At 44.8% G+C, this 26,310-nt stretch overlaps 1 protein-coding gene across 1 annotated transcript in view; it reads right to left on the bottom strand.

Annotated features, from left to right (window-relative positions):
* Positions 1-15,433, bottom strand: part of SLC15A2 (solute carrier family 15 member 2) — a 62,670-nt gene extending 47,237 nt beyond the window's left edge. Inside the window, exons 1-2 of the mRNA XM_027879769.1 lie at positions 15,256-15,433; positions 4,179-4,702 (exon numbers count right to left, since the gene is read on the bottom strand). Coding sequence (XP_027735570.1) covers positions 4,179-4,245 — 67 coding nt within the window. The 5' untranslated portion in view covers positions 4,246-4,702; positions 15,256-15,433. The remainder of the gene's footprint in view (positions 1-4,178; positions 4,703-15,255) is intronic.
* Positions 15,434-26,310: the final 10,877 nt, after the last annotated feature.

Raw genomic sequence — 26,310 nt, 5'->3', positions numbered from 1 at the left:
ACTTTGTAGCACAATTCTTTTTTTTCTGGCCATCCTGTGCCCACAGCAGTCTGTTCTCCACTGGCACTCACGACAAAAGCCTCCAGAGTTTGGCAAGGAGAAGGGTTATTCTCTCATAGAAACAAGAACTCATCTGTGACTCTTCATCTTTATGCTAACTCCCCAAAAAAGATCCAGTTTTCCTAGGAGCTGAATGGCATGTGATCCACCTGACATCAGTGGGACCAAGAGTGCTCAGCCTTCTCCCGATGCCACCCCAGAGAACATACTGTCTTCCTTCTGCTCAACATGCCTTTCTCCCAGGATTCCAGGCTCAGTAGCTTAACTGGAGCACATCTTTTGGCCAGGACTGAATGCTGAATTAGGCAGTTGCTTTCACCCTCCTCTTCTATCCCCAGCCTGTCTCCTTCCTCCTGGGATCATGCATAGGATTGTGCCCATAACACAATAGCTGAGACCTGCATCACACACCTGCAATCACTCCATTACTTCTCTTGTGCAAACAGAAACCCTGAACACAGAATGGTTTTGTGCCAGAAATGCCACAAAAAAAAAAAAAGACCTCTGGTGGTTTCCAGCTTGTGGCCACCCAGAAGCTATAAAGCTGTGCTGAATGTGTGGGGCAGCAGCACAGCACGTGCCCAAGCAGCAGGCAATGGTGTACGCAACGTTAATGCATCCACTGCACTCTCATCTGTGGTGTGTGACAAGGGAAGACGATGTTTCCACCCCAGCTGATGAGCAGTGGTGGTGATATGCTGGTATAAGCTTTCCACCACTCCTTCTATCTCCTGTCTTTGCTGTCTGGCATTCAGTCTTTAGATGTCTCCAAGTGCTCCTTAGTGAACAGAGGAGAAGGCTGGTACTCACTATCAGAGAAATCCATTAGTGCCAGTGTTCATTAGCTTTCATAAATCCATGCCAAAAAAGTGCAATCGCTTTTTCCGTGACCTCCAGCCATACCTGTGCATAACATGAGAAGATCTAGCCATGCCAGTTCTTTAAAGTCCTTTATGGCTACAGGAGAGGTATATACTCAGTTGACTTCAAAGAACCTTTGAGTGCTCAGCAACTTGCATGACATTTGTTTACAGAAATAACAATTTTCAGAAGTAAAGTGTACATGGTACTTTTTCTCCATCTCCCATTCAGTTTTACCTCTAACAATAAATCACTAGAGTCAACATGGAATGCCTTAGCACAGTATTAATCTAGAAATATTTCTTTCCTGTATAAACTTAGATTAATATTAATTTTCTCCAAGATAAAGGCAGCTAGAAATAATTTGATGGAATAAAACCAGTTTTCAGAATACCTGACACTTCCCATTGTTAACAAACAGATGATCTTATAACGGTAAAGTCAGAGGAATAATTCCTCTCTTATATGAGGTCTGATTGACTAGACATGACAGATGGTGTTTTTATTACTTCCCATTCTAAAAGAGGCCTCATCTAATACAGCCGAGGCTGTGTTTTGAGTCTTAACCTCCCAGATAAGCAAACCCTGTTTCATCAGGTTAATGGATCCTTACTTGATTCAGGAAGGCAATTTTCCTTAAAGTTATTCTAATCAAGTACTCAGAGCCCAAATTGTCCTGGCTGATTGACTGCCAGCAATGGGTAAATCTCTCTACTAAGGACCATATTTATTTTCAAAGAGGGAAAACAAGTTATTATTACAGAACCAATTCTGCCCTATATTCAGTGGCTTCTCAGATACTGGCTTTTACTGCAGTCACAGAATTAAAGATAAAAGTAAAGTTAATGCAGCCTTTCTCTCAGTAGTTTTGTTAAATAACTGGCAGGGAAGGCAAATTAGAGAGAGATGGCCTGCTGCCTATCGATACCCCTCAATTAACTGCCCCTATGATAATAGCAGCTGACCCTAATCGGCACAGACCCTTTCAAACAGGCTCACTCCAACTTGTCTCGCTGCACCAGACCCCAAATTGAAGGCTGTCAGCCCAAGCGACTTTACCACCAGGCTAAGAAGGAGTGACAGATGACTATCTGCCTTCTAAAAGAAAAGCTCAGAAGCAGCTTTTCTAGTAGAAAGTGGGAGCTTTCCTGTTCCTGAAGGAAGCTCCCTTTAAGTCCCGTCTCCTGTACGCATCTGGCTCCACAAGCACAGTTTGGTGCTGCAGCTGTGTGGGAGCACAATGACAGTCCATATGGAGATGGGGATCATAGTGTCCTGCTGCCTTGGCACTTTGCTGACTCCAGTCTCTGCAGGCAGAAACTCTGCCAGCCATGGGGCTGTCCAGGCTGCTTAAAGAAGCAGATGGGAGGCCTGACCTCTCCTACTCTCTTCCATCTACTACAAGACTGGTCCAGCAATTGAGCCCCTGCGAGGACATGGAGAAAGAGCAATCATTCCAAGGTTATGAAAAAAAGCAGCCACAGAAACAAGAACTGGCCCCACTACTCCTGAGGGATCATTCACTCAGTGATTTTACTTCACAATGCACATATTTTAGCTTTTCACACAGCCTCACAAGCAGAACTGGTAGCCCTGATGCCCCATAAGACATTCAGTACTGGATTTCCACCTCCAGAAAACCTGACCCCCAGGAGCCTTAGCTGGAGTTTGCAGAGTAGGCAAACTGAGCTACTTAACACAAAGTTTCCTTTGCCATTTTTGGAGCAGCTGTTAGTTTCCTAACAGCTCTGGTGAAGTTATTGATGCCTCTAATGAAACAATCATTATCAATCATTTTTATTTACCAGCCACCAGATTTTAGGGCTTTGTCAGGCAGAGTATTACACTGTAATATCAAGTCAGGCATCTTTAAAACACTGCTTATTCTGCAGGAACATTAAAGATACAGATGCCAGGTGAAAATGGTGTGTCTGAAACAGAGGCTCCCAAGCCAAAGTCAGGAAGTATGGCTGGGCTCAGGCTAAAGGATTAGAAGTTCCCAAGCTTTCTCAAATGTCTCTGTTTCAGGTCCTGTCATATAGCCTGTCACATTTTAAACACACAGCACACTTTGGGAGAGGCAGCCTTTCAAAATAGCGCTCTCCTTGAATATCATTGTGGGGTTGATTGCAGACACCTTTGGGCTCAGAGCAAGCACCACTGGTAATTGTTCAGACATGGATCAATAGAGAGGCATAACTTAAAAAACATGTTACTTGTGGAGACAGCCTCGGGGGAAAGCCCTGAAACAACCCCCACAGTTAAACAATCCCAGAAGTAGGCATCCATCCTTGTTAATTACAGATGGGAAATAAAACATCGGAGCAGCAGGAGGAAAGGATGAGCTTGACTCTCACTAGGTCTCATCTGTTACATCAGTTTTGTAAATGAGCAGTAGAGAACTTGTCCCTGGGCCTGATGCAAACCTCCATAAATCAGGAACATAAGCAAATTTTACTCCCATCCAGTTTCCAGTGTCTGGGAATAGCTGACTCCAGCTGCTCTGGAACTGCAAAGTGGCTCCACAGCTATTGGGTAAGCTGCCCCAGTAGGTTTCTCATTGCCTTTATTGAGTGTTGGGTCAGATGCCATGCACACAAGTGTCTGTGATCAATGAACCCATGATTTGCTAGTTCTGCCCAAGGACTTATTCACAGTTAATCCAAACCAACTTCATTCATGAAACTGGCTGGAAATCTCATCAAAACAGGCTTTGCAGAGAGATTTCTGACACTTTTGCTTCCTGCACTAGCTGAAAATAGAGCAAAAAGAGACATCAGCTTCCTCTGAGTTATTCTGTCATATCCAAAGATGGGTGATTATTCACAAAAAAAAAAATAAATAATAGTAGCTTGCTCATTTTCTGCCTTTTGCTTCCCCCCTCCCCCTTCTACAAACAGCCGTGCTTATTCCTTAGGTTTATATGTTTTTCAGAACTATCTGTCAAGAAGTTTTTGTAAAGAATTTCAGGTAATTAACAGCACCAGTGATCTGCAATATATGCAAGCACAACAGGACACATAGGGTTACATGATACACTTCCCAGTTTTTCACCTGGATGAGCATACATATCAGAAACGGGTTTGCAGTACAGATTTGCACAACTCTCATTCTGAAGCTCTTTCATGGATATTTTGGACACTTGCCTCAAAACAGCCCACTCCCACAAACATTCCACACACCATGTCAGTCTGTTCAAGCACTCCCAGCCAGGGAACGCGGAAAGAACAGGAACACAATCAAAGCACATTACTTACGGAAATCTCTGCAGCGAGTCTCAAACAAAGGTGTCAGTGGAGTGTCCCCAGATGGAGGGATTTCCATTAAGAAAGCAGTGGACCGGTCCAGTACTAAAGAAGAGCACTATGAACTGTTTAAACTTCAGGATGTGTCCGAGATAAATGTAGGGTAGGAATATAAGGTTATTTCTTCTTGTACCCACAAGCAGCACTTGTACTCCATGGTAACGTACAGAGAACAAACGGTAAAACAACACTTGGCCTCACAGCAACATTGTTCTGTTTGCTGTCCCTGAAGACTTTCAGTTAATCTTTATCTGCAGGTTTGGCCAGAGAAATGTGCTGGTGAAACTCCCCTCTGATTTGTCTGTGCAAACTTAAAAGTTTCTTGAGGATTCATTAACTCTTTACTTTGTGTATTTCAGGGTAGTCTTCTGTATTTTCTGTACCACTTAGTGGCTTTGTAAGTGTAGAGTTACTGGTGAGGTCTTTTCCCAACTTGCAGGCATTCCAGAGCAGGGCTCCTGAAGAAACAGCTGGTCCTACAGGGAAGATAGATAGCTAAAACAAGTACATTGTTGGAGCTAGCTTGGCCAGACCTGGGCTCTCTCAGACCTAGATCTTCCTCCTCTTCTCACATTCCCTATTGGGGAATGGAAAACAACTCAAAGGATTTGGCTATATCAAGCCAACTTACCAAAAGCAATCAGCTTTAAGAATTGATGCCGTATGTTTTCAAGAATCCATATTCAGCTTAATGCCTAAAATTAGACTTAGGCTTTGGTGAATGGCAAGCAGTGGGGAAAACTCACTGTGCCGACTATTCAGCTTCTCCAATAAGCCACTGTGACTGTGAGTGCTGAACACTTCCCAGGCACCCCCACTTTTTACACATACAAGAATCACTTTGCCATTCAAGTGCAGCTTGCAGTGAAGTAAGGAGCAAGCCAGGCACACAGACATGTGTTCCTAGGACAAAATAACCTTGAGCTCTTTAACTGTCTGAGAAATAAAAGAAGTTTTCACTTTCTTCAGCCTTGCCTTCATAATCTACTGTAAAACTGAAATGTGCAGCTCCTGAGAGTTGGCATCCTGCAGAAGGACAGAGCTTGGCACAGGTGGCTGGCTGGCCATCCACCCAAGCACTCCATGCCCCCATCCCCACAGCACCCAGACACCTCAAAGGCACCAGCAGCTTCCCCCCAGTTCAGGCACAGGGCTCGAGAGAGTGCAATTATTTCAGTCCAAATGCTCAGGTTGGTAAACCACCTGCAGCACATTAGTTGTGAAATAAGAATGATTGATGAGCAGCGTACTAATCATTTTAGAGAAGATAAACCAGACCTTCAAGATGCTTGTGACAGAGTAATTCAGAGGACATGATAAAATGCCATCGCATCCCTTGAGATAAAGAAACCTGATGCTCCTGTCACCTGGGCTCTGCATTTCCTGTGGAGCCAAACCTGCAGTAAAATGGTTTGACTGGAAGAATCTCCTCTTTGGGTGTTTGCAGGACTGCACTGGAGTGAGGACACCTGGCTGCCCAGGGAACCCAGCTCATACCCACAGTGAGTACCCACCCTGTGAACCCTTGGGGTCTGGCAGCTTCCAGGCTCCCTGGCATAGAGGCAGGAGCCTGAAAGTCCCAAACCAAGCTTGTCAGTTGCATTGCTGCTCCTGGCAGGGAATCACAGAATTCTGGAATCTTCTATTCACTTGGACAGGCACAAGTCTGCTCCTGCCCTTCAAACTGCAGTAAAGCCACATATGCTGGGTCATGGATATGGAATCCTCCTCAGAGAGGGCAGAGAAAAAAAATGAGGGACGTAAAGGCAGGAATTCAGGCACTGATGGCTGCAAGGTCATCAAGGAGAGGAAGGAAGAGAAGAGATACAAGATGAAGGGAGCTCAATTTGCCATAAAAAACATGGACAGTTATATAAAAAGCTTTGTAAAGTATTCCTTCTGCCTCAGAGTTCATGCACAGGAAGAAATCTGTCAAGGCAAACAGGCCCCAAGGAAACACCACCTGGGAAATGTTGAGGTAGTTCTGCCCAGTCCCCTCAGAACATTATATACCACAGTATTGTCCAGCCCTGTTTTCACTGACCTGATATATTAAAGAGGTCAAGGCTGTTTTCAGCCAGCAGCACTCAGTATGTGGAGCCACTCCAGCTCATCACATCTGTCTGCCTCTACTGCTCCATCCCTATGGGATTTCAGAATAGCTGCTCTGACCAGAGTCAGTAAAAGCAAATAAATCTGTGTTTTGAAATAGAGCTGTGTAGGAAACTTGCTGTGTGTAACTCCACAATAAACAGGAGACCATAGGAAAATTGTGTCTGGTGATTGCCACACTGAAATAAACCCTGGGAATTAAATGGGGCAACCAACGAAGGAAGAAATTATCATAACTGAGACTGAAGACAGGAGACCTTGCTGAGACACTGCAGTAGGAATGAGACTGAGAGGGATCTAGCTACAAGCTTGAGTAGTGAATGTGAGGCCAAGGACACTGCCTCTTGACTTGTTTGGAGGTAGCACTACCAGCTCTCATGTCTTTCTGTTGTACCCCAGTGCTACCCGCAGCCAGGGAGACAAACAAGAACCAGGTGACCCAGACTATCCCCATGCCAGCGAAGAAACAGGGATTGACATCTAGGCACAAACACCCTCCTCAAGCCCCTCACATCATCAGGGTGGAAGATGGATCATTACTAATAAAAACAGAATGTTTTGCTTTCAAAATGATCTCAGGGAGTCAACGCCTGCTGGAGCAAAAAGCCTATTTCATGAGAATTTAGCAGGGGAATAATTTAATGGAGCTCAGATAAAAGGCAGTCACCTGGAACTGAGATTTAGAAGAAATTGCCTTTTTTTTCCTGAATTACTGGTTTGGAGGTTAAATATGGAATATTTATCCAATTGCACATTTGTCACACATTTTCCCTGATGGGTACACTAATGAACTCCAAACTGTATGGAGAAATGCTTTCAGTCCATCCCTCCACTGCCCAAGTTGCAAATTCTTTATTAAAAACTAATGATTCTCTTTTTGAAAATTAGTATCTGCAAATCTGGGGGCAACTTCAACCCTGGAATAAAAAGGAACAATTCCCTTTGCACTGCTTAGGAGTTCCTCCTTCTCACAAAAATCCCAAGGGGCTCTTACACTGGCTGTCCTGATTAAAGATGGGTTTAGCTTTAACTGAGTAATTGCTGTGGTTTGTTGTCATTGGTTATGGCAGAGGTTTCCTCTGCTGTATCTTGGTCAGGCAGGGTTGCTTCCTTGCACCTCAGTTCAATCTGAACTGTTGGAACAATTACAGGCATCATTTATCATCAAAATACATATGAATATGTATACATCCAGGCAGTTCAATATGCCAGCACAGGAGGAGGCAGGTCACACACCAGGATGACATTGTGGCACAGCATACATAAGGAGGAGCCTGTAGGACCAGATCCACAGATGTAAGAGCGTAACTCCACTGATTTCAGTGGGCTGTCACCGCCAAGACAGTTTTGTGTGGTAAGGACACAGAGCTGGAGCAAAGTCTAGTTAAAAAACTACACATGCTCCAAGGAGTGGAGAGATTTACTGTGGTGCTAAGCTGTTAGGTGGCTCCCACCTTGTGCCTCATGTTATCAGTCAAGTAGGTAGAAGACCTAGTATGAGGAAAGACTTAGCTGGGGGCAAAGCTCAGAAATATATATTTTCTTAAAGCCATTTAGAGGAATTTGGAATCAGCTGCTGGTGAATCAGAAGTTAATGTCTCTGCTTGCAGTTAGGACTGTAAAACATGGGTATGTGTATCTCTGCTGTCTCATCATCAAATCATTTCTAGGTGCTTTGTGAGGCCTCTTACTGTGATCTCCTGACTCAAACCAAAGACAGAATTACCAGCATCATTTAAAACTGAGCTAGAAGCTAGGAAAAACTAGTGCTGGGCTTAATTTTATATCAAGTGGTGACCTCTTTGCCATCATTTATCACACAAGAGATAAATTCCCTGACTTTGCAGCTCCTCAAAAGCTCTTTCTAATTGAATCAAGCGAATTCACATTACTCCAGCTGATTTTTTTAAAGCAGAAATTAGGCATTCACTTAAACCAGTGAAAAGCATGGGCTGGCAGTAGAAAGGAATTGAGAAGATTGTTTTCTCTCTGATTGCTTATACAAAGTTTCACCATTATTGAGATATGTTATTCAAGAATTTTAGTTGTTGAAGATAAAAAAGATCTGCAAACACGTCATAAAAGCTTACAACTGAAATAAAACACATCAAAAACATTTTGACTGACTCAAGCCATGTTTTTCACATTTTCACTCTTTTTAAAATACAGGCAGCTTTTTCTGTGGAGATTTCCTAAGTCCGAGACATGATGGTGAGGGGGAAAATGTGCATCTCTGAGTTACTAAGACCATCACATTCCCAGATCTTTTAGAGACAGAGCCAGCTGCATTGCCAGCACACTCTCCTTCTACTTCTCCACCTTGCTAATGGTGCACTGGCTCTGACAAAGCACATGCAGGGAGGCAAGTTACTGCCAGTGAGTGGCAATACAGGTTTGCACTGCCTTGGCTGCCTGCTCAGTGAACATGGTGCATCTACCAGTCAGCCAAGGACAACCTCTGGGTGGTGTTGCTCTTAAGGAAGAGCAGAGTGAAAACCATGGCCACTTGTCACTTGCATAGGCCAGATCTGTCCTACCTCTCCACCCCACCCAGCCCTCCCTTGCTGGGGCAGACTCTCAGATACCTCAGCTATGTGCTGCTTGCCAAAGCCACTGAATCTGAAACCATGTGCTCCCAAAAAACATCTATGCGACAGAAATGCCTGCTGGACACTGTGGATTCAGGTGGTTTTAAATGGGAAAGAAGCCTGACTCATTCTAGCTCAAAGGCAACCATATCAGGGCAGAGCCATTGCTTACAGTGACTCAGTTCAGTTCTACAATCATGTTACTGGAGCACTCGGTCCCCTGCTCTTTACAAGAGATCCCGGTGGTGCAGAGATTTGCCAGATGCTGGTCAGGCCCATTCATGCAGAACAGATGACTCTGGCCATGCCAATGAAAGCTGTGGCTGCTTTGCAGAACTGTGGCAGAGGCACCGGGTGGTTGCCTGAGGCATTTGGCATGGATGTGCAAGCCAGTTAAGGGCAGCAGGTCTGCCCAAATGTAGCTTAGACAACACAGCAAGCAGCTCCTCTTCTCCACCAGAGGCTGGATGGATGGCCTGTAGAGAGGCAAGTCTGCATCACTCAGTATCTTGCTGCAGGACAAGTCTCAAAGGGCTTTCTTAGGCAAGAGTCACTGAAAGCAACAGGCTCCCTCTCTGCTTACAGGCTAAGGAAAGAGCTTTGGGACCACTGGCTTGGACTGGCCAGTGAAAGCAGGCTATGCACATGGTACCTTTTGCTCTATTGTATTTTTGGTCCTTGTCCCATTCTGGCAGGCAGCGACGATGGAAGTAACTTGCCATGTGATGAACCAATGCGAGCTAGAAATGAGAAAGCAAAGAAAGCCAAAACCAAGACAAAGGATGGGCTTACACAGAACACCAGAGTCAAGCACCTGCCCCAAAGGATACGAAGGAAAGGTCACAAGCCAGCACTGGACTGTTCCTGAAATAAATATTATTTGGCTTCAGGACACACAGCAGAACCTCCTGTCAATGAACATGCTTCCAGCATGCAGCTGCAGAGTGCCTATCCTCTGTAAAACCTCAAATCTCAGAACTATGAGCTCACCAAGGGCGTTTTACCTTAAAAATATACAAGGCTCAAACAATATCCACCCTTGGATTATTAGAAGAGCCTTTGGTTCTTCTAACACCTTAAGAAAGAGCACAGAGGAGAAAAGTTGCACACACTTTCTCAGAGGGTACCTTTACTGATAAACTCCAGGAAACAAGAGATACTGGCAAAAGTTTAAAGGGTAACACCCAAAACAAAGCATTCCACAAAGCAGTAACTTAGCACATGCTAACACATACAACATAGCAAAATCCAACCCAGCTGGTTTCAAGTTACCCAAAACGTTAAGAAAGGAGATTAAGAGAAGGAGCAAAGACAGAGAAAAATAAAATTACACAGCTACCATCAGAGAGTCCTGTGAAGTCCCACTGTCCACGTGGTAGGGCAGAACCAAACATGGCAGTCACGTGTGGCTGCTTTTATACCTCTGGGCCCGGTGAGGGGGCGGAGCTCCTGCTGTGCCAGCCAATCAGAGGCTGTGTTGGGCTCCAGGGGCCCTTGAGTGACAGCTGCTCCGGGGCCACCCCAGGAGACTCGCAGGGGCTGTCCTGAGTGACAGGACATCATCTCCGTGGGATTCGAACTGTCCTTCCTCTCCCCACACACCCCTGAGCTGGTTCGACCTAATAATTAATATAATAATCCTGTGTCACATCCTCCCAGTCACTCCAGAACCATGGTGAGGGCTATCCCTGTCACCTGACAGATGGATTTGCCTCTGTGTTCAATATCGATCCAAAGACTCTTGATCCCTGGTCTTTTTCCCTTTCCGTCAGCTGTGGGAGTCTCAGTGCTCATTCTGGCCCTAATGGGTAAGGTAATAAGCCCTGCGTTTCCCCACTGGTAACAATGCAATTCCACTGCCTCTCAGCAGCAATCTAGAAGCCCACCTAAAATGAGCTAATGATTCCATTTCGGTTCCCAAGGAAAAAGCAAGCAGATATCAAAGCCATGCCCATCTGTCGGTGACCGCAGCAAATATGAGGTAGCAGTCTCTGGAGTCCCAGCTCTCCAGGACAAAGCAAACCAGGCTGCCACAGCCATCCTGCCATTGCTGGAAGAACCATTTGACTGAGCGACTCACGAAGGTGCAGCCCCTGCCCACGGAAATGGGTGATTCTGCACATTCGATGAGGCCGCAGAAACCAGATCATGGCTGAGTCCACCCCTGTTGGTTGCAAAGGAGGCTGTTGCCACCAAAGGAGGCTGTTTCTACCATAGGATCTGAACTTGCACTATTAAGAACTGATTTAGGAGGAATTTTCTGGACTGGCAAACATACAAGGCTTAACATTTAAAATGTCTGGGACGCCATCATACAGCCATCTCTTGAAACACTCTCACAGCCCTTCAGGCAAGGAGCAGTCAACCTGAGCTGACTTACTGTCATCTTGTTAGTCATAAAAAAAAGAGAAGACCAGAGATAAAAAGGCCAACAATAATGTAATGCATGTCACCACCTTCAGTCATATTGCACTGAATCTGGCACCACCGTTTCTTTCCTTTTGCTTGAAAATTCGAGTGGTAGCACTTTGCAACCGAATTTCACAAGAGTTTACAAAACAGCAGGCAGATAGGAGGGTGGTTTGAAAGGCTGCAGAAGGGAAAACATGGGACAGTGACGCCTATTTGAGATGGGTCATCCTCAGGACCTCAGCATTTTCCACTGTGCAGCAACGCACACAGAACAGCTGTCCCTAGTCAGGTGGGACCAACACAGTGTGTGGCATACACATTGTGTTTGATTTTAGAGTGGTATTGTTTTAGAAGAGGACAGCAAGGGACGATCCAGACATTAAAGGAGCAAAAAGGATCATTATTAACGTGTCTGTCTAGTTATTCAGCTGAACAGATTCTCTCAGAGCCAACAGGAATTGCACTCCTGATATAACGAAAGTAGTGATCCTGAGATCAACCACAAGCATAAATCCATCTGGAGTTTCCAGAGAGAAGCATAATGGGCATCCTGTGACTGACCCAGGTCCTTTGGCTGAACCTAGAAAAGCGGAAAAATGAAAGCTCCGCCTTGGAAGCAATGCAAGTGTGAGCAGCCACCATGTTGTTTGTCTAAGCTTGGAAACAGTGTCATGTGGAGCAACAAGCATTTCCATGCCATGAGCACTCATGAAATTTTAGCCCAGAAATATCTCAGTGATTTATTTCAACTTTTTTTAAGCAACGTTGTCAAGTTGGAAAAATAAAACTGACTGCCCTACATTTTTGTTACTGCTGGAGAGCATCAAACCCAGAGCTTTCTAGAGTTGCTATTCTCTGTGCACAGTGTTTGTCACAAAGGTACAAAGCCATTTCCCTAATCTCTCTCACTTCTCCTATACCTGGTCATGACTGAAGGACAAGGCACAGCTGAGGGAGCCTGGGCCTGACATAGAAGCAAGTCCTCAACCTCATGCAAGATGAGTCCTTTTCAGACACCATTCAACACCTCATACAGCAGAAATTATTCCCCAGCATTCTCCCTCCCAAATTCCCTAACACATCCATACAGAAAACACGCTGCCACACTTTGAACACCCCCCAGTCAAGGTTTTCTTTTTCAGCTGCCTGTCAGCCCCAGCAGAGCAGAGTTGCCCATTGGCAGAACTCAGCACTCTAATCCACTGACACTTTGTACAGGATTGTCTATTTCTTATCCCCATAACCTATTTTAAGTAATCTTCTGGATGTTCAGTTCATTCGTCTGCTTGCCTAAGGAAATATAAAAATTTACACCTATTGTAAAAGCATGAATAAAAGCTGATTGGGGAAAGTAAAGACAATAATGTGCCCATAATACTAACAAGCTCACTTGCACTGCATTTCTCTTTAAAGGATGATTTGTGTGATTATCAACAGGGTGTTGATTTAGATTGCTGCTAAATTTACCACTGTAAAAGTAAACCCACTTTTATTGCATTAGTACAAAGAACAGTTATGTACTGTTTAAACTTTTATGTCTGTTGCTGAAGATGATCAATCTCTTAATTATCAAAAGGGTTCTGTGGCAAGAGATAACATATTTAGTGCACTTGGGATATTTTTTGACAATGTTAAAATTTACAAAATGAAAATCAAGAAAACCTTTTAAAAGTAGAAATCAGCAAAATTGGTAGCAAAATCAGGTAGAGAATTTGTGCCATTCTTAGATCAAGCTTTTTGAGAAAGCAAAGTGGGGGCAATGCTGTAGGACTAAAAGATTCACATTAACTTTTCAGTTCTGAACAGACTTATGGTGTGACTGCTGCCATCTTTTGGGTTTGGGGAATGGTTTTTTTGCAGTGATGTTGTGCATTTTTTTCCAAATATAACAATGAGAGGAAGAACTATGTCCCCTACTGAGAGCCTGTCACCACCTTCAGTGGTAGGCATATGCATTTTGGTTACTCTTCACAGTTTCCTGTGACCTGATACTTAAGATGCAGAACACAAGTTTTCTTTGGCAGCAATGTCACCCTCCTCACACTCCTGCATGTCTAATCTCAATTGTGTAATGGGTAATCACTAACAGCAAAGAAGTAGCTCACACATGGATGTACAGGAGGAAGAAGTTTGTGTGCATTCTGCATGGGGTTTGCTGTGTACGCAATATCCCAAAAAATAGAACTGGAAGAAGACATTTCATATGAGCAAGCAGATAGTTGTTTGGATCTCCCAGTGTCCAGGTGCCATCATTCTGCTAAATGGAGAACATTAAAACTGGAAATTCATCTAGAGATATTCTTCCTTTGACTTCAGCACACCCAGTATTGGTTCACTCCTTGCCCGGTGTTCAAACTGCTCCACAAGGAGAGCAAGATCCATCCACTCTGGCCATTGTCAACATGACTGTGGAACTGTTTCTCTCTCATTCAGCCAAGATGAGGGTGGCTGGACTCTGGACTTTTCAGCCCCACACAGCTCACAATCAGCTCAGCTGCAGCTCCTCTCCAGGGCCATAAGCTGTGGTCAGCAAGGGCTGGGTGCTGGCAGCAGGGCTACTGCGCAACATGAAAAATACCAGTTTCACTCACTTTTGTGAATCGTTAACAGAAAACACATTTACAGATGAAAAGTGCATTTAGCTGAAGAGCATTTAATCAGTCAGAAAGTCACTTGAATGCATGGATGGGGAGGGCTTTCAAGAACACTCAGGATCCAGTTCTTTTCAGTACAGCTTTGTTATGAGATTTGCATAGATTTGCTTTCCATCTGGGTGATGCTGCCATGTGGGAGCATTGGTTTGACTGACTTATGACCCTGCTGGTGCAGGCTGGGTGGGAAGGCTGCGTGCTTGGAATGGGCAGCCCCTCAGACTGCCATTACAGACCAACTAGATTGTCTCTGAGAGAAACTCATTGGCTAAAACATTTCTAAAAAAGTGAGATCATACAGATTTAGTGACTGATCAAAGAGACTTCTAAGATAGCTCCTTCACCAAAGTAACAGAACAGACTATAGGAAAGAGAGAAAATCCTGTAATTCAGCCTACTTCAGTGCATGAGAGATGGAACACAAGAGGAAAATCATGTTGTTAGGGTATCAAAGCAGCACCTTGGTTTCAGTTCTCAGCTGTGTCTTATCTTCCTGTCATGATCTTGGGCAAGTGACTTGACCTCCCATAACTTCAGTGCCTCGGTTTTGGAATGGGGAAGGTTCTGCTGCCTTGATTACTTGGCTTTTAAACAACTTGAGTAAGCATCTCTTTGTGAGGGTTTGTACAGTATCTAACACATGCTCTCTACGGCTGTTTTGAGGGGGGAAGTTCCATCCTTTGTGTACAATTGTAAACACAACTAACTAATAATCACTGGAAGTTTTCCATTGCTTCTATATAGTTCAAGAGGGGTTTTCTCATTCCCAGGCCACAGAAATGAGCAGAACAGACTGAATTCCTCTTGCCTTCATCAAAGGGCTTCAGATGGGACATTGGCTGGCTGGGGGTTAAAGGTTTTCAGCAATCCTTCGAAGGCACTAGCATTGCCTGTGGAGATTTCAGCCCAAACAAAAGAGCAAAGACCCTCCAGGTCTTTTGGGACTTAGAGTAAAAGAAATCTTCCTTTGAGTTGAGGAAATCTTTAAAGACAGGACTTCAGACCTATAGTGATAAAGGAAATAAAAAGCATCTACACTGACAGCTCCAGTTAGGAGCAAACAGGCACAAAGGACTTTGAAAAACAACCAGCCTTTCATCTTCAGTAGCAGCTCAACATCTCTGCACCAGCTGCTCTGTAAACAGTATAGCAAGGGAAAGAAAATCATCGGCACCAAATGCATTAAACATGGCAGTGTCTTCAGATGACATATTTTGTAAACTTCCTCCTTACAAGTTATGCCATTTCTTAAATCTAAAGGATTACCTGCTGTATAGCAGCAGAGTCATTTTTCCAGGCAGCTGGGCAGCTTCATTACCCTTGTTTCTTGCTGAGTTTCCCATAATGCAGGTAGGCAGTTTGGCTAGGGTGGGATGTCAAGTGACTTGGGTTCATCACCTGTCTCTGCTTTACATTTTCTGAGGGACCTTCAGGAAAACACTTCATCTGTGTGACAAGTTTTCACCTGGAAAAGGAAAGGAGTTCTTTTGTCTTAAAGCAGTCAGCCCTTTATAACAATCATTTGCAGCCTTTTATTGACTGTGGATCCATAAGAACTTTTGAACTTTTTCAGAAGACAGGTAGACTTGAATTTGACAACAGAGTGACTTTTCTCAGCTCTGGACCACATAGGAATAGTCCAGGGGCACCCAGAAACATGCATAACACAGGCTGACCTTATTTCAAAGTCTAAGATCCTAAACATCAAATAAGCTAAATTTGGTGTGATTTAATTTAATTCAGTCATCTCATGTGAAAAATAAACCATTATAAACAAGGTTAAAAGAAAGGATCACTATATTTAGAATCAACAGACAGTATTCTGCTGAAACAGTTAAATACACTCAGCATCTATGTAGATGTATTGGAGGGATTGTGTCCTCTGAGTGACTTGATTCTTGTGATATATTAATACTGAAGTGACATTTTCTCTAATTTCCAATTTCGTTTATATTAGAAAAACTATATTAGAAATATAGAAGAAGCACTGTTAAAGAACATCCAATCATCACTTCTAATGCCTCTTGTAAGCCATGACAACACACTCCCCTTTCCCCCTTCTCTTCATGCAGAAATCTATTGGAATTCTGGTCACTTAAACTTCCTGAACCTCATTTTGCTAACAGAAGAATAAGAATGCCAGACATTTCCAGAGTGCACCAAGGCTTAACAGTAACATGATAAACTTAACACATACGTACTGCTCAAAAACCACTACAGGCTCTTTAAGCAGCTGCCTGGATTTGCAGGGAAGCAGCTGAAGATTGTTCCTGCAGGTTCTCGAGGTTCACTCTCTGATGGTAACCCAGAGTCGTAATCAACAGTGAACAAATCCCACTAAACACCTGACACCCACAGCCACCGAGCCCTAAAAAGCCCCATTGTGTAGGTCACAGCCCCCTCTCACCTGGCACATGACAGTGCCATGAAAGGCACCTAACACTGCTCAGTGGGGAGTGTTTGGGGCTCACATTTGTCCCTCGGTCTTTGCCAAGGTGTCATCCAAAGATTTCCTCAACAGGAAGCCTTAGCCAGCTCCTCTACTTCTGGCTAACTGGCTGTTGCTGGGCCAGGTGCTTTCCCCACCATCAAGCATGGATAGGTGGCTTCTCAGGACTGGCTTGAGAAGAGCACAGCTGTGACAGTGTGCTAAAATGGGCACTTTAATTTGTTCTCCCCGCTTTGACCAATGACATAACATATGGGCTTGTGCTCTCTTCTTTAATTTGCTGCAAAGCAGCCCCAGGGTTTCAGGAGATAGCATTTGGTGATTACACTTGTAAGAATCCTGAACACTCATCCAGCTGGTATCTCCACTCTCACTAACCATTCCAGTGTGAAGAACAGCAACACTATATCCCAAATGTTCTCAGGTCTGCACCTCATATCTTAGAGCAGGTAGCAATGGTGGCTCAATCCTACATCCTGCACTGCAGAGCAATTTTGCTGGCAAAATCCTTTAGCAGCTTAGTTGCTATTCAGTACTTGGGAGGCAGAGGCAGGGTTTGCTGCCACTCAGTTTAGCATTAAAAATCTTATCTTCTTCCCTCAGAGGTGACTCACAAAGCAAGTACAGCCCTCAGAAAGCCAGTATTTTACAAACCTTGCTGTGGTGGGTCCTTACAGCTCGAAGAGTTTCCTTTAGCCAGAGGCATGGCATCCTAAAATGGGGACCGCAGACTGGCTAGTACAGAGCTAAGCTTAAAAAGCCCTTGGTGCTGTTTGGTACGTGGTGGGATCTGCTGTCCTGTTTTAAGGGAACACCATTAGGAGGTGTCATCATGTGGCCAGAGACAGCCACTAGCTTAATGGCAAAGACAAATATCGTTCTGCCTTAGTCTCAAAACTAACCTCCTTTCACTCTCTGGGAGCAGCAGCCCCTCAGGCAGCCACAGCCAAAATGACACAAACATCCTTCCTCACCTCCTCCCTCCCTTGGTATATTATCCCAATATAGAAAAGGGGAAACTGAGGCACAGAGCACGGTGGCAACTTGTCCCAGGCACTGCAGACAGTCAGAAGGCTACATGAACTGCTGCTCTGGGCAGCATCTGTTTGCTGCAGCAGCCTCAGGAAGCCAAGCTCTGTGGCTGGGAGGATGCTTTTTTTGGGTATCTACATGAGATCTGAAGACAACCAGGGTGACCAGACCCTGATCTGCAGCAGGATTAAGGATCCCTGCCCGAACCTGGCTTTCCCAGGGACAGTCAGCAGGAGCAGGTTTGCTCCCCATTGCCTTGAAAGCCCCTTCCCCCAGCCAGGCAGAAGAGGGGGACGTCTCTTCCCTGCTCCCCCAGCCCAGCCTGCTTCTCACCACAGCACAACTGACCCCAATTCAAGCTGCTGACACTTATGTTCAGGGTGTTTCAGAGCTTCATTATTTGTGAATGCCTTTTTGTGCAGCGCCATTGGCACTAGCACAGCCTGTTCCCAGCCTGTTCCAGCAGCTCCCCAAAGACTGAGGTGACAGGCTCAAAACAAGACATGGGCTCTGAACAGGTCCTCAATGGGGTCAGGCAGAGACAGCAAACATCCTGGTGGATCTTCCTCCGTTTTCCCCTCCTTGTACACCTCCATGCACACAGCCTTCAGCTGCTGCTCTCCAAGAGCTCAGTGAAGAGCTGCTTGGTTAAAAATACACATAAACATTTTTAAGTCCCCAGCAGGAGGCTGGGTATCAACAGACTGCATGGCCCTGGGAGAAGGGCAGCAGAAATGTCTGGGAGGCTTCTGGGATTGATTTGAGAGGATCAGATTAAAACATACTGAACATCTATATCCTGCCTAAATAGTGGGCCTGTCAGGTTCAGGGCAGGAAACTGGCTGCATTATCATGGAGATAAATGCTGTGAGGGACAATGCAGAATATCTGCAGTTACTGTGAGGATCCTATATTTAAGAAAGGAAGGCTTCTCCTGAGGGGTTGCTGCATAAACTCACAGCCAGGGACTGGTACCTGAAATGTTCATTGCCTTTTCTATATCCATATCTATCTATCTATCTATCTATCTATCTATCTATATCCATATATATATATATGCTGCCAGGCTCAAGTTAGGGAAGAGGCCAAGGTATGTCCTCAGTCAGCTTATCAGCACAGAGATCAGGTGGCAAAATGGTGGGATAGAAAATAAAAACAAAAATAACTCAAAATGAACAGCATTGCCAGGATAGATGTGTGTCCATACCTCCAACTGCGGCCAGAGATGCTCAGGGAAAAATGCAGCAACAGAGCAAGTGGCACAATCCCAAATGCTCCTCCAGCTCTTCCAGCATCTGAGTTTGTAGTTCAGGTGTTGCTGTTCCAGAGGAAATTAATGACAAAGAGAACCTCAGGTGGGAGATCAGAGCAAAGCAGAGTCTCCTGAGAGCTGAAAACCAACAAAAGCATGCCAGGTGAGTGGCAATGCTTTGGAAGAACACTGATCTCTGTAGAAGCAATGTCATCTGTTCAAAGGAAAACAGCTGTGACCTGTGTGACAAGCCTTAGTGAGCATCTCAGCCTCTACAACATGGACAATACACGGTATTTTTCTTAAAAATATTTCACATCTGAAATGATACCAAAGCTGTTAGGCATGCTTTTCCCATCCCACATAATTTGGAGAATTCCCCCTCAGTAAGCATGGCTGGGAGTTATGATATATGAGGCATTTTGCACAGTATCTGCTTTCTGCAGGGTCTCATCCAGGGCAGCGGCTCCAACAAGCAGAGTCTGCATTTTGACAGGGCTGTTCTGTTCCTGCACAATGACATGTCCGTAATCCAGCTCTGCTGCCTTTCTGTCAAACCCTGGTTGTATCTGCAGGCACAGCGCTGCTCCCAGACCTCTATTTACAAATCACACCTTCTTCACTGCCAGAAGGGGAATTACTTTTTTCCAACAACAATAAACACCATTTATTGAATACTGAATACAGTTATCAATGTTGGCTAGCCTTCACTGCTCAGGAATAAAGACAAGGAGCTTTCATCTACCCAAGTAGGAGGTTCAGTCCTGACTAGGCTGTTGAGAGGGGACAAAGCTAGAAAGCATCCTCAGAAATATCCACAATCAGCCGAGCTTGTTCTTGCTGTAAATGTCTAAATTTCCCTATTTGTGATGTTCAGCATGGATGTCTTATTTTTCTATAGAGTGCGACATTTGAATTTCTCTAGTACAATTTTACAGGTAACCTTCTGTGTCAGTCAGTGGAAAGCTGAAGGAGTTTATATTTGGGCACAGGTAAGTGTTTATCTTACCAGAAAGCTGCTATAAGTCATTGTTTTCAGCTAAATAAACTAAAGGGCACAGCAAGGTACGGACATGCTGAAGTGCAGGAAATCTCCAGCACAGAATGAGTAGCCAGCAAGTCATTCAAGTGCTTAGACATTGTCATCTGAAAATAACTATATCATTATACTGTATTGTTTAGAGATCTTGAGTGCTCTGTCTGCAAAGAAAACCCGTTTAATCTGATCACTTCTCACAGATAAACTCAATGCCCAAGTTCTGGACCAAGATATCCTTCATGAAAAGCGAGGGAAGTGTTTTATACCCTCCTCCACAAAACACCACATAGGGCACAGACACAAATACCTTTCTCTGACACACAAGGTACACGCTGGTGTTGATCAGCCCCATGAAACAAGATGAACAAATTACCCTCAGGCAAATCAGATCTCCTCAATCCAGAAGGCAGAGCCCAATCAAGAGGGAACTAGAGACACCAGAGCTTACCCTGCATTGGAAGCTCCTTCCTGCCTTTCTCTCTGAGGCTAAACATCTCAGTTTCTTGAAGGAGCTAAGCATCAGGTGTGGTGTCAGGACCCTGCACCAGTCACCCCTGCCAAGGAATGGTGAGAAATCAGCCATAGCACACCCATTCAGCAGGGTGTGCAGGGGATACTGAACACAGGCAGCCCTCTGAGGGGCAGTGGGCACTGTCTCATGTCTGACAACAGAGCACTGATCAGCTGGAGATGTAAACCCCCACTAAGGCCAGCAGATTTTATAGTCCTTAATGCATGTGATGGGCTGGACAGAAAAGAAGGGAACAGCCAGATGTGGTGTTTGACTCTATCTCTTTTCCCAGCAATGCCAGACACCAGCTGCTACACCTCAAAGCTCTGGGTCTTTGTCCTGTCCCTGGTGGAGCAACGGGATTGGGTAAGCACTGAGGACCAGGCATCGGAGGACTCTGCTGAGCCTCAGCAGTTGTTTCTACACACAGAGCCATCACAAGCTTCTGCACCTCAAACTCCCTTGTTGGTCCCACCAAACCTCCAGGGAGGGGAAGCACACAGGCTGTGAATCACTGTCCAGCTTTCCCTCTTCCTATGGGTGCCTGCACACCTGCAGGAATGAGAGATGGACACACTTAACCTCTCCAAAACTAGGCAGCAAAATTCTGATCTTTCCAATGTGGATGAGTCACTTCCAACTGGATTATTAAGTTATTACATTGTATTATTATATTAACGTCATTGCCATTTTCAGGAGAAGATAAACCTAATTTTAATCTGCTCTTAATTGAAAGCTTATCAAGAGACTGGCTCCATCCCTACACAGTCAGACAGCTTTTTTTTCTTCTCCTTCCTTTCCCCTTCTCTGTACGTTGCACTCTACACTGATGAAAAGAAACATTTCTGTTCATTAGAGAAAAATCAGCTTGGAGTCGATCAGGCCTGTTAACCTACAGCCTGGGCTGTTATCGCAGAGCAGACCTTTCCTAAACCAAATAGCTGCTGGGGGCTGCGGTCTGGCAGCCTGTTGCAGGGGTTTTGCTAGCTGCTCTTTTTTATGCTGGGGTACTTGACAGTTTCCATTAGAGGACGTGAGAATATTAAAGATATTTAAGCAGCTCTGGAAGAAAGTTAAGTATATAATGCAAGTTGACTGTGCAGATTTTAATTACAGATTCCCCAAAAAATCCATAGAAACTCTGATTAAACTCCTAATTACTTTTAAAGAAGTGAATAAGTGGTCAATAAGATGAACAGCAGTCTCTCTCCTTCTTTCTTCTTCTTTCTTTTTCTTGCAAGCAAGCTCTACGTTGATAGCATGCTGCAGATGTATTATCACAGGCAAGTTAACAGAAGGCCAAGGGGGAAGCATTTCTCTAAAGATTCCTTTGAAAGAACTTTTTGCGACATCTTCAATACCAAGGCTGGCCCTGAAATCAATCAGGTCACAGTGATTTACACCACCAAAGGATGTGCCCGTTGCCTCCAGCTGTGACTCCAATTTGCAGGATTACACTGGCCTTGCCAGCAGAGCTCTGTCTCCACACACAAGCAGTGCTGGCCTTCAGGGAGCTGTGTAGCGCAGGGAGGTGATTCTCACAGAGATGTAGGTCTCGTCCCAGGGGGCTGGAGCCAGGCCTCCTGGTTGTGTTTTACTAACAGCCTTCCCAAACATGTCACATAACCACGCTGAGCAACTTCACTTATGCCCTCTCTGTCAGGTCCTGGAGCTGGCAGCACACCTTCCCTGAGAGCTGTGGTCCAAGGCCGTGACTCAGCCACAACTAATATCTCCACAGCTGAAGATGTGGGTGCCTTTTTGCTAAGCAGAGCACCAGCCCCTGGCATAGAGAAACACTCTAATTCCAAGGGGAGCCTTTACTGGATGGGAAGAAACTTCTCAGTCCCAGACCTATGGGTCATATTTCAGCCCCTCCACCCAGGCTCAGCCCTGCAATGTGGATGCATCTGATATCCACGCTCGTCCTGAAAAAGAAAAATGGTTTCCCAGTAAGAAACTTTAGTGCCTCCTAGAACTTGCTCCAACGTGCTGAATTTGAAAAGAAACTTCTTTCTTCTGAGCTTAGCTGAGACCCACAGTAAACTACAACCCGTGTTCCTCACTCCCATGAGCATCACCTCTCTCTTCCATGGCAGTCTCTGGCTCTCACTTAGCCGGAGCTTTGCTACAGCTGTGCCAGAGCAGGACAAGCCCCTCTGGCTCTCTCTGAGCACAACAGCACTAATAACAGTAAAAAAGAAATACCTCCCCCAAAGTAATTCAAAGTCTGAAGGTGGAACTCACTCTGAGCTGGTGTACAGCAGCAAGACATGCTGTGCAAGCAGTGACTGTTCCCAAGGCACAGACATGCTTCATCTTCCTGTCTTCTCTCCAAGACATTACTGTTTATTTTGCTGTCTCCAATGCCCGTAACTTTAACCCTAAAAATAGCTTTCATTTCCCCATCTCAGGAAGGAGAATAGGAGTGCTTGGGGCAGGGGGGCATCTGTGCCTGCGTTTGAAGCCTCTCATTCTCCATCTGTATCGCCATGCTCTGCCTCTCACATGATTTTTTTACATTTTCCCCCTAGAGAAAACTCACAGTTACCAAATCTCCTTCCTATATCACTGCCAGCCATGTTCTAGCTAACACAGAGATCTGTGAAGCAGCTCCCCAGCTGCTGAGAGACACTAATCACCCATCTCCCCATCCCTGCCCATAGTGACAATGCATTTTATATTCCATGATGTGGCCAGAACTGTCCTCACTGTATCTGACTGCTCAAGTCCCAAGGCATTATCTTTCACAAACCTTTCAGACTAATCCCCAGATATGGAGAGACTATAAGCAGAGGATGCAGATTCCCTCTGGTAGAATTTTTGGTTCAAGGTGACTAAAGCCATCCTGTGCACTCGGAACAGCACCTGAGAGAGCAGGGTTCAGTGCTGGCTGGGAGGTCTCAAGGCTTTTGCCATAGAAATAATTTTGGCAGAGGAAACACGGCTAAAATAGTAAGGCCATAGGGCATGGACATTCAAAGTCTGATTTGTTCTGTTTTTTTTTAAAGCTGCAGTGGGGTCTTCAAAGGGAGAAAAAAAATGCAATAGGATACATGTATCAAAAAGAGAAGGAGATTTTGGGGTGCATTGGAGAGTTCAGTTAATTCCTAAGCCTTGAGCCAAGTGGATGGAAAGAGAAAGAAAGAAGCTTGGAAAAGGAAGGAGGGAAGGAGTTTGCTCTGCAACCAAATCTGGGTAATAAGGCGTATATGGCTTCCAGTGACAGTGTGAGAATTTACAGTATAATAAAGATATATATGGCCATTTGGAACAAGCTATTTCTAACATAAAACGACTCTGTATATTGATTGCCCAAGGAATTTGTACAGAACACTATTTCCAGACATATAACTGAGCATATTATTTACTCACCATAAAAGCCAGATAAATGGCCAGGCTCCAGGAGGGTGTGAGGCAGCAGTAGTTGTTCATTGACAGATGAATGGAAGGAGGTTTGACCGTGACAGAACATCAGGATCCCAGGAACTACACCAACAACTTTCACAAGTCACTGCAATGATCAGGTGTGTCTCCTTGCTCTTCAAAAAGGGGAGTCTGCTTCAAGGCCCTCTTGAGAAGGCATGAGCCCAACATAGAGAAACATGACTTCTCTGGAGCAGCACTGAGAAATGAGGAGACTGAGGCCAGCAAGTCCAGAAAGCAGAAGGGTCTGAAGCAGAGCAGGCTCCTATACAGCAGCATACAAGTGATCACGTGAGGCCTCCAGCCATGGATCTCCATCTTAATCCCACATCAGTCACTCAAGGTGGGGGAGAGACAACAGCCGTAGTTCAGCTTCTGTCTTGCTTCTCACAAGCCCACGGACAGCCTGGCCTGAGACGTGCCCCTCAGTACTGAGAGTTCCTGGCTCATTTCCAGCTGGATGCAAGTCCCTGAATGGCATTCTATGGAGTTCAGAGAGCCAGATCCCTGCTCCTCATGCTGAGACCTCTAGGTATACTGGTGTTCAAAGCAAAATGGTGTTGAAGGCTTCCTTGTCTCACAAGCAGACCATAAACTTCAAAGCATTTCCCAGGGAAGGTGGTGGGAATTTTCTTCCAAAGCAAACAAGACATTAAGGAAGAGAGTCTGAAAATGAGGGGAGGAATAGAGAAATATCTTTTGGCCTCCCAGAAGCTAAGCAAGAAGAAGGGCCATCCCAGAGATGGGGAATTCTGCAAAGTTTAGCAGCTCTAATGCAACTGCATTTAGCCTACTGATAGTTTTGCGTCAGCTCCTAAAACAGGTGAAGAAGCAACACAACCTTGAGCATTCTCCTCCCTATCTCCTTGCCTTTCACACTCCATCACAATGTTATGCGGAGGCAACACTGAGTCCAAACAGATCTTCCAGGCAGGGTCTGCATCCTTTCCGTACTATTAAGTATGTCGTAGCAGTTACACACAGAGAGCCAAATAATTGGCCAGACGGGTGATGGGTCTTGACTCAGGACTTCAGCTCGTCAGCAAGTTGCTCTAATAATGAAAGTAAACTCTCATGTATGTTAGGCTATCAAAAGGTTGTAAAACTGGGTTTACATTCTTCAGCACAAAGCCATGCCACGCAGCAGCCCAGAGGACCGTGAAGGCTGAATATTCTTGTACTCCTGCTGCCACCTAAAGGAAATGTTTGAAAAATGTTCTAAAATACTCTGGAATAAATATGTTCTGATATATTCTGACATAATCCAGGTTAGAGTAGGCTTTTAGCTGAAGAAGGATACATTTGGAAAGTATCCTGCTACAAGCAAGATATTTCTGTCTCCAGGATTCAGATCCAGTGTCCTGGCAGATTTTCAGTACAACCATGATGGCACCTGGATGGGATCAGGGGACTTGAGTCAGTTTGTGAGGGCTCCAGCTGTGACCACCCTGAAGGCCATGGTCTAAGGCTACAGATGAGAGAAGGCTTGTATAAGGGAGTGATCTCTCTCACTACACGAGCCAACCTAAATAGAAAACCAAACAAGCTTTGGGATCATAAAAATATCATCCTCAACTCACTTAGGGCTCAACAAAAATACCACCAGTTCTTGTTCAATGGATCTCTCGGAAAGAGTTTTCTTAAAGGCACCTGATTCCTCTGTTTGAATCCTTCCCATTATTCAAGGGAGACACCAGGTCCTTTGGTGCTTTTGAAGAGATGGTGACCAGGTCAGGCTGGCTTTAGAAATCTGGCACCATTGTCCTCTTTGGGCCAGGTGTTCCTGATGTTGGTTGCCTATGCAACTCACTTGGATTAATCGATTCCTTTTGGATTTGTTTGCTAGAATTGGGTGTGCTCCAATGGTGCTGGTGGTAGCTGGGCAAATGGCAGATTTCTAAAAGGAAATGTTCCCATATTGTGCATAAAATAGCAATAACTTTGTTCAAGCTTCTATGCTGAATAAATGCCCAACACCAGAAGTTCTGTACAGTCAGCACTAGTGAGCCTAGGGAAATATTAAACTGCCTCGTAAACTGGAAGCCAAGTGGAAGTATTACTTAAATGCTCAAAAAGTATAATTTGCTGCTGCAGATCAACGAATTGCCGTATTAAATAGAGGGAACATTACCACATGACTTATGAAACCGGCTTTACAACTTTAACTGTGGAATTCACATTTTAATAACCTTCTTTTTAAGGGGTATGAGAATGTAGCCTCTTCCATTTTCCCCATGTACGCACGTGAGGGCATGCATGGAAAAAACGTGCATATGGCATTCAGAGTGTTTGAGTGCAGAAATGTCATTGGTATCTGTCAGGGGGCAGGAGCGCTCCTCACTGACGGGACAGCACCTCCCACCTCAGGACGCTGGCGAAACCTCTCCAATCCAGGATGATTAAGTAGATGCTTCAAGGTATCTCCCTATGAAAGGGTATGTTTGTCAAGAACAGGCAACAGTGCATAAGCTTCAGTGCACGGTACACTCTGATGTATCATTCCACAACATGAATATCCAGCAAACTTATTACCTTCCCTACGTATTTACTTTTTGGGATGAGCGAGCACTGTGTTGTCCTTATTTCACAGTGAGTTAAGCTGAAATGCATAT

The sequence above is a fragment of the Empidonax traillii genome, unplaced genomic scaffold (assembly GCF_003031625.1).
Source record: "Empidonax traillii isolate 1590-97213 ecotype Southwest subspecies unplaced genomic scaffold, ASM303162v1 scaffold57:size2250009, whole genome shotgun sequence".
Classification (NCBI taxonomy): Eukaryota; Metazoa; Chordata; class Aves; order Passeriformes; family Tyrannidae; genus Empidonax; species Empidonax traillii.
This window is presented reverse-complemented; position numbering and strand designations above follow the sequence as displayed.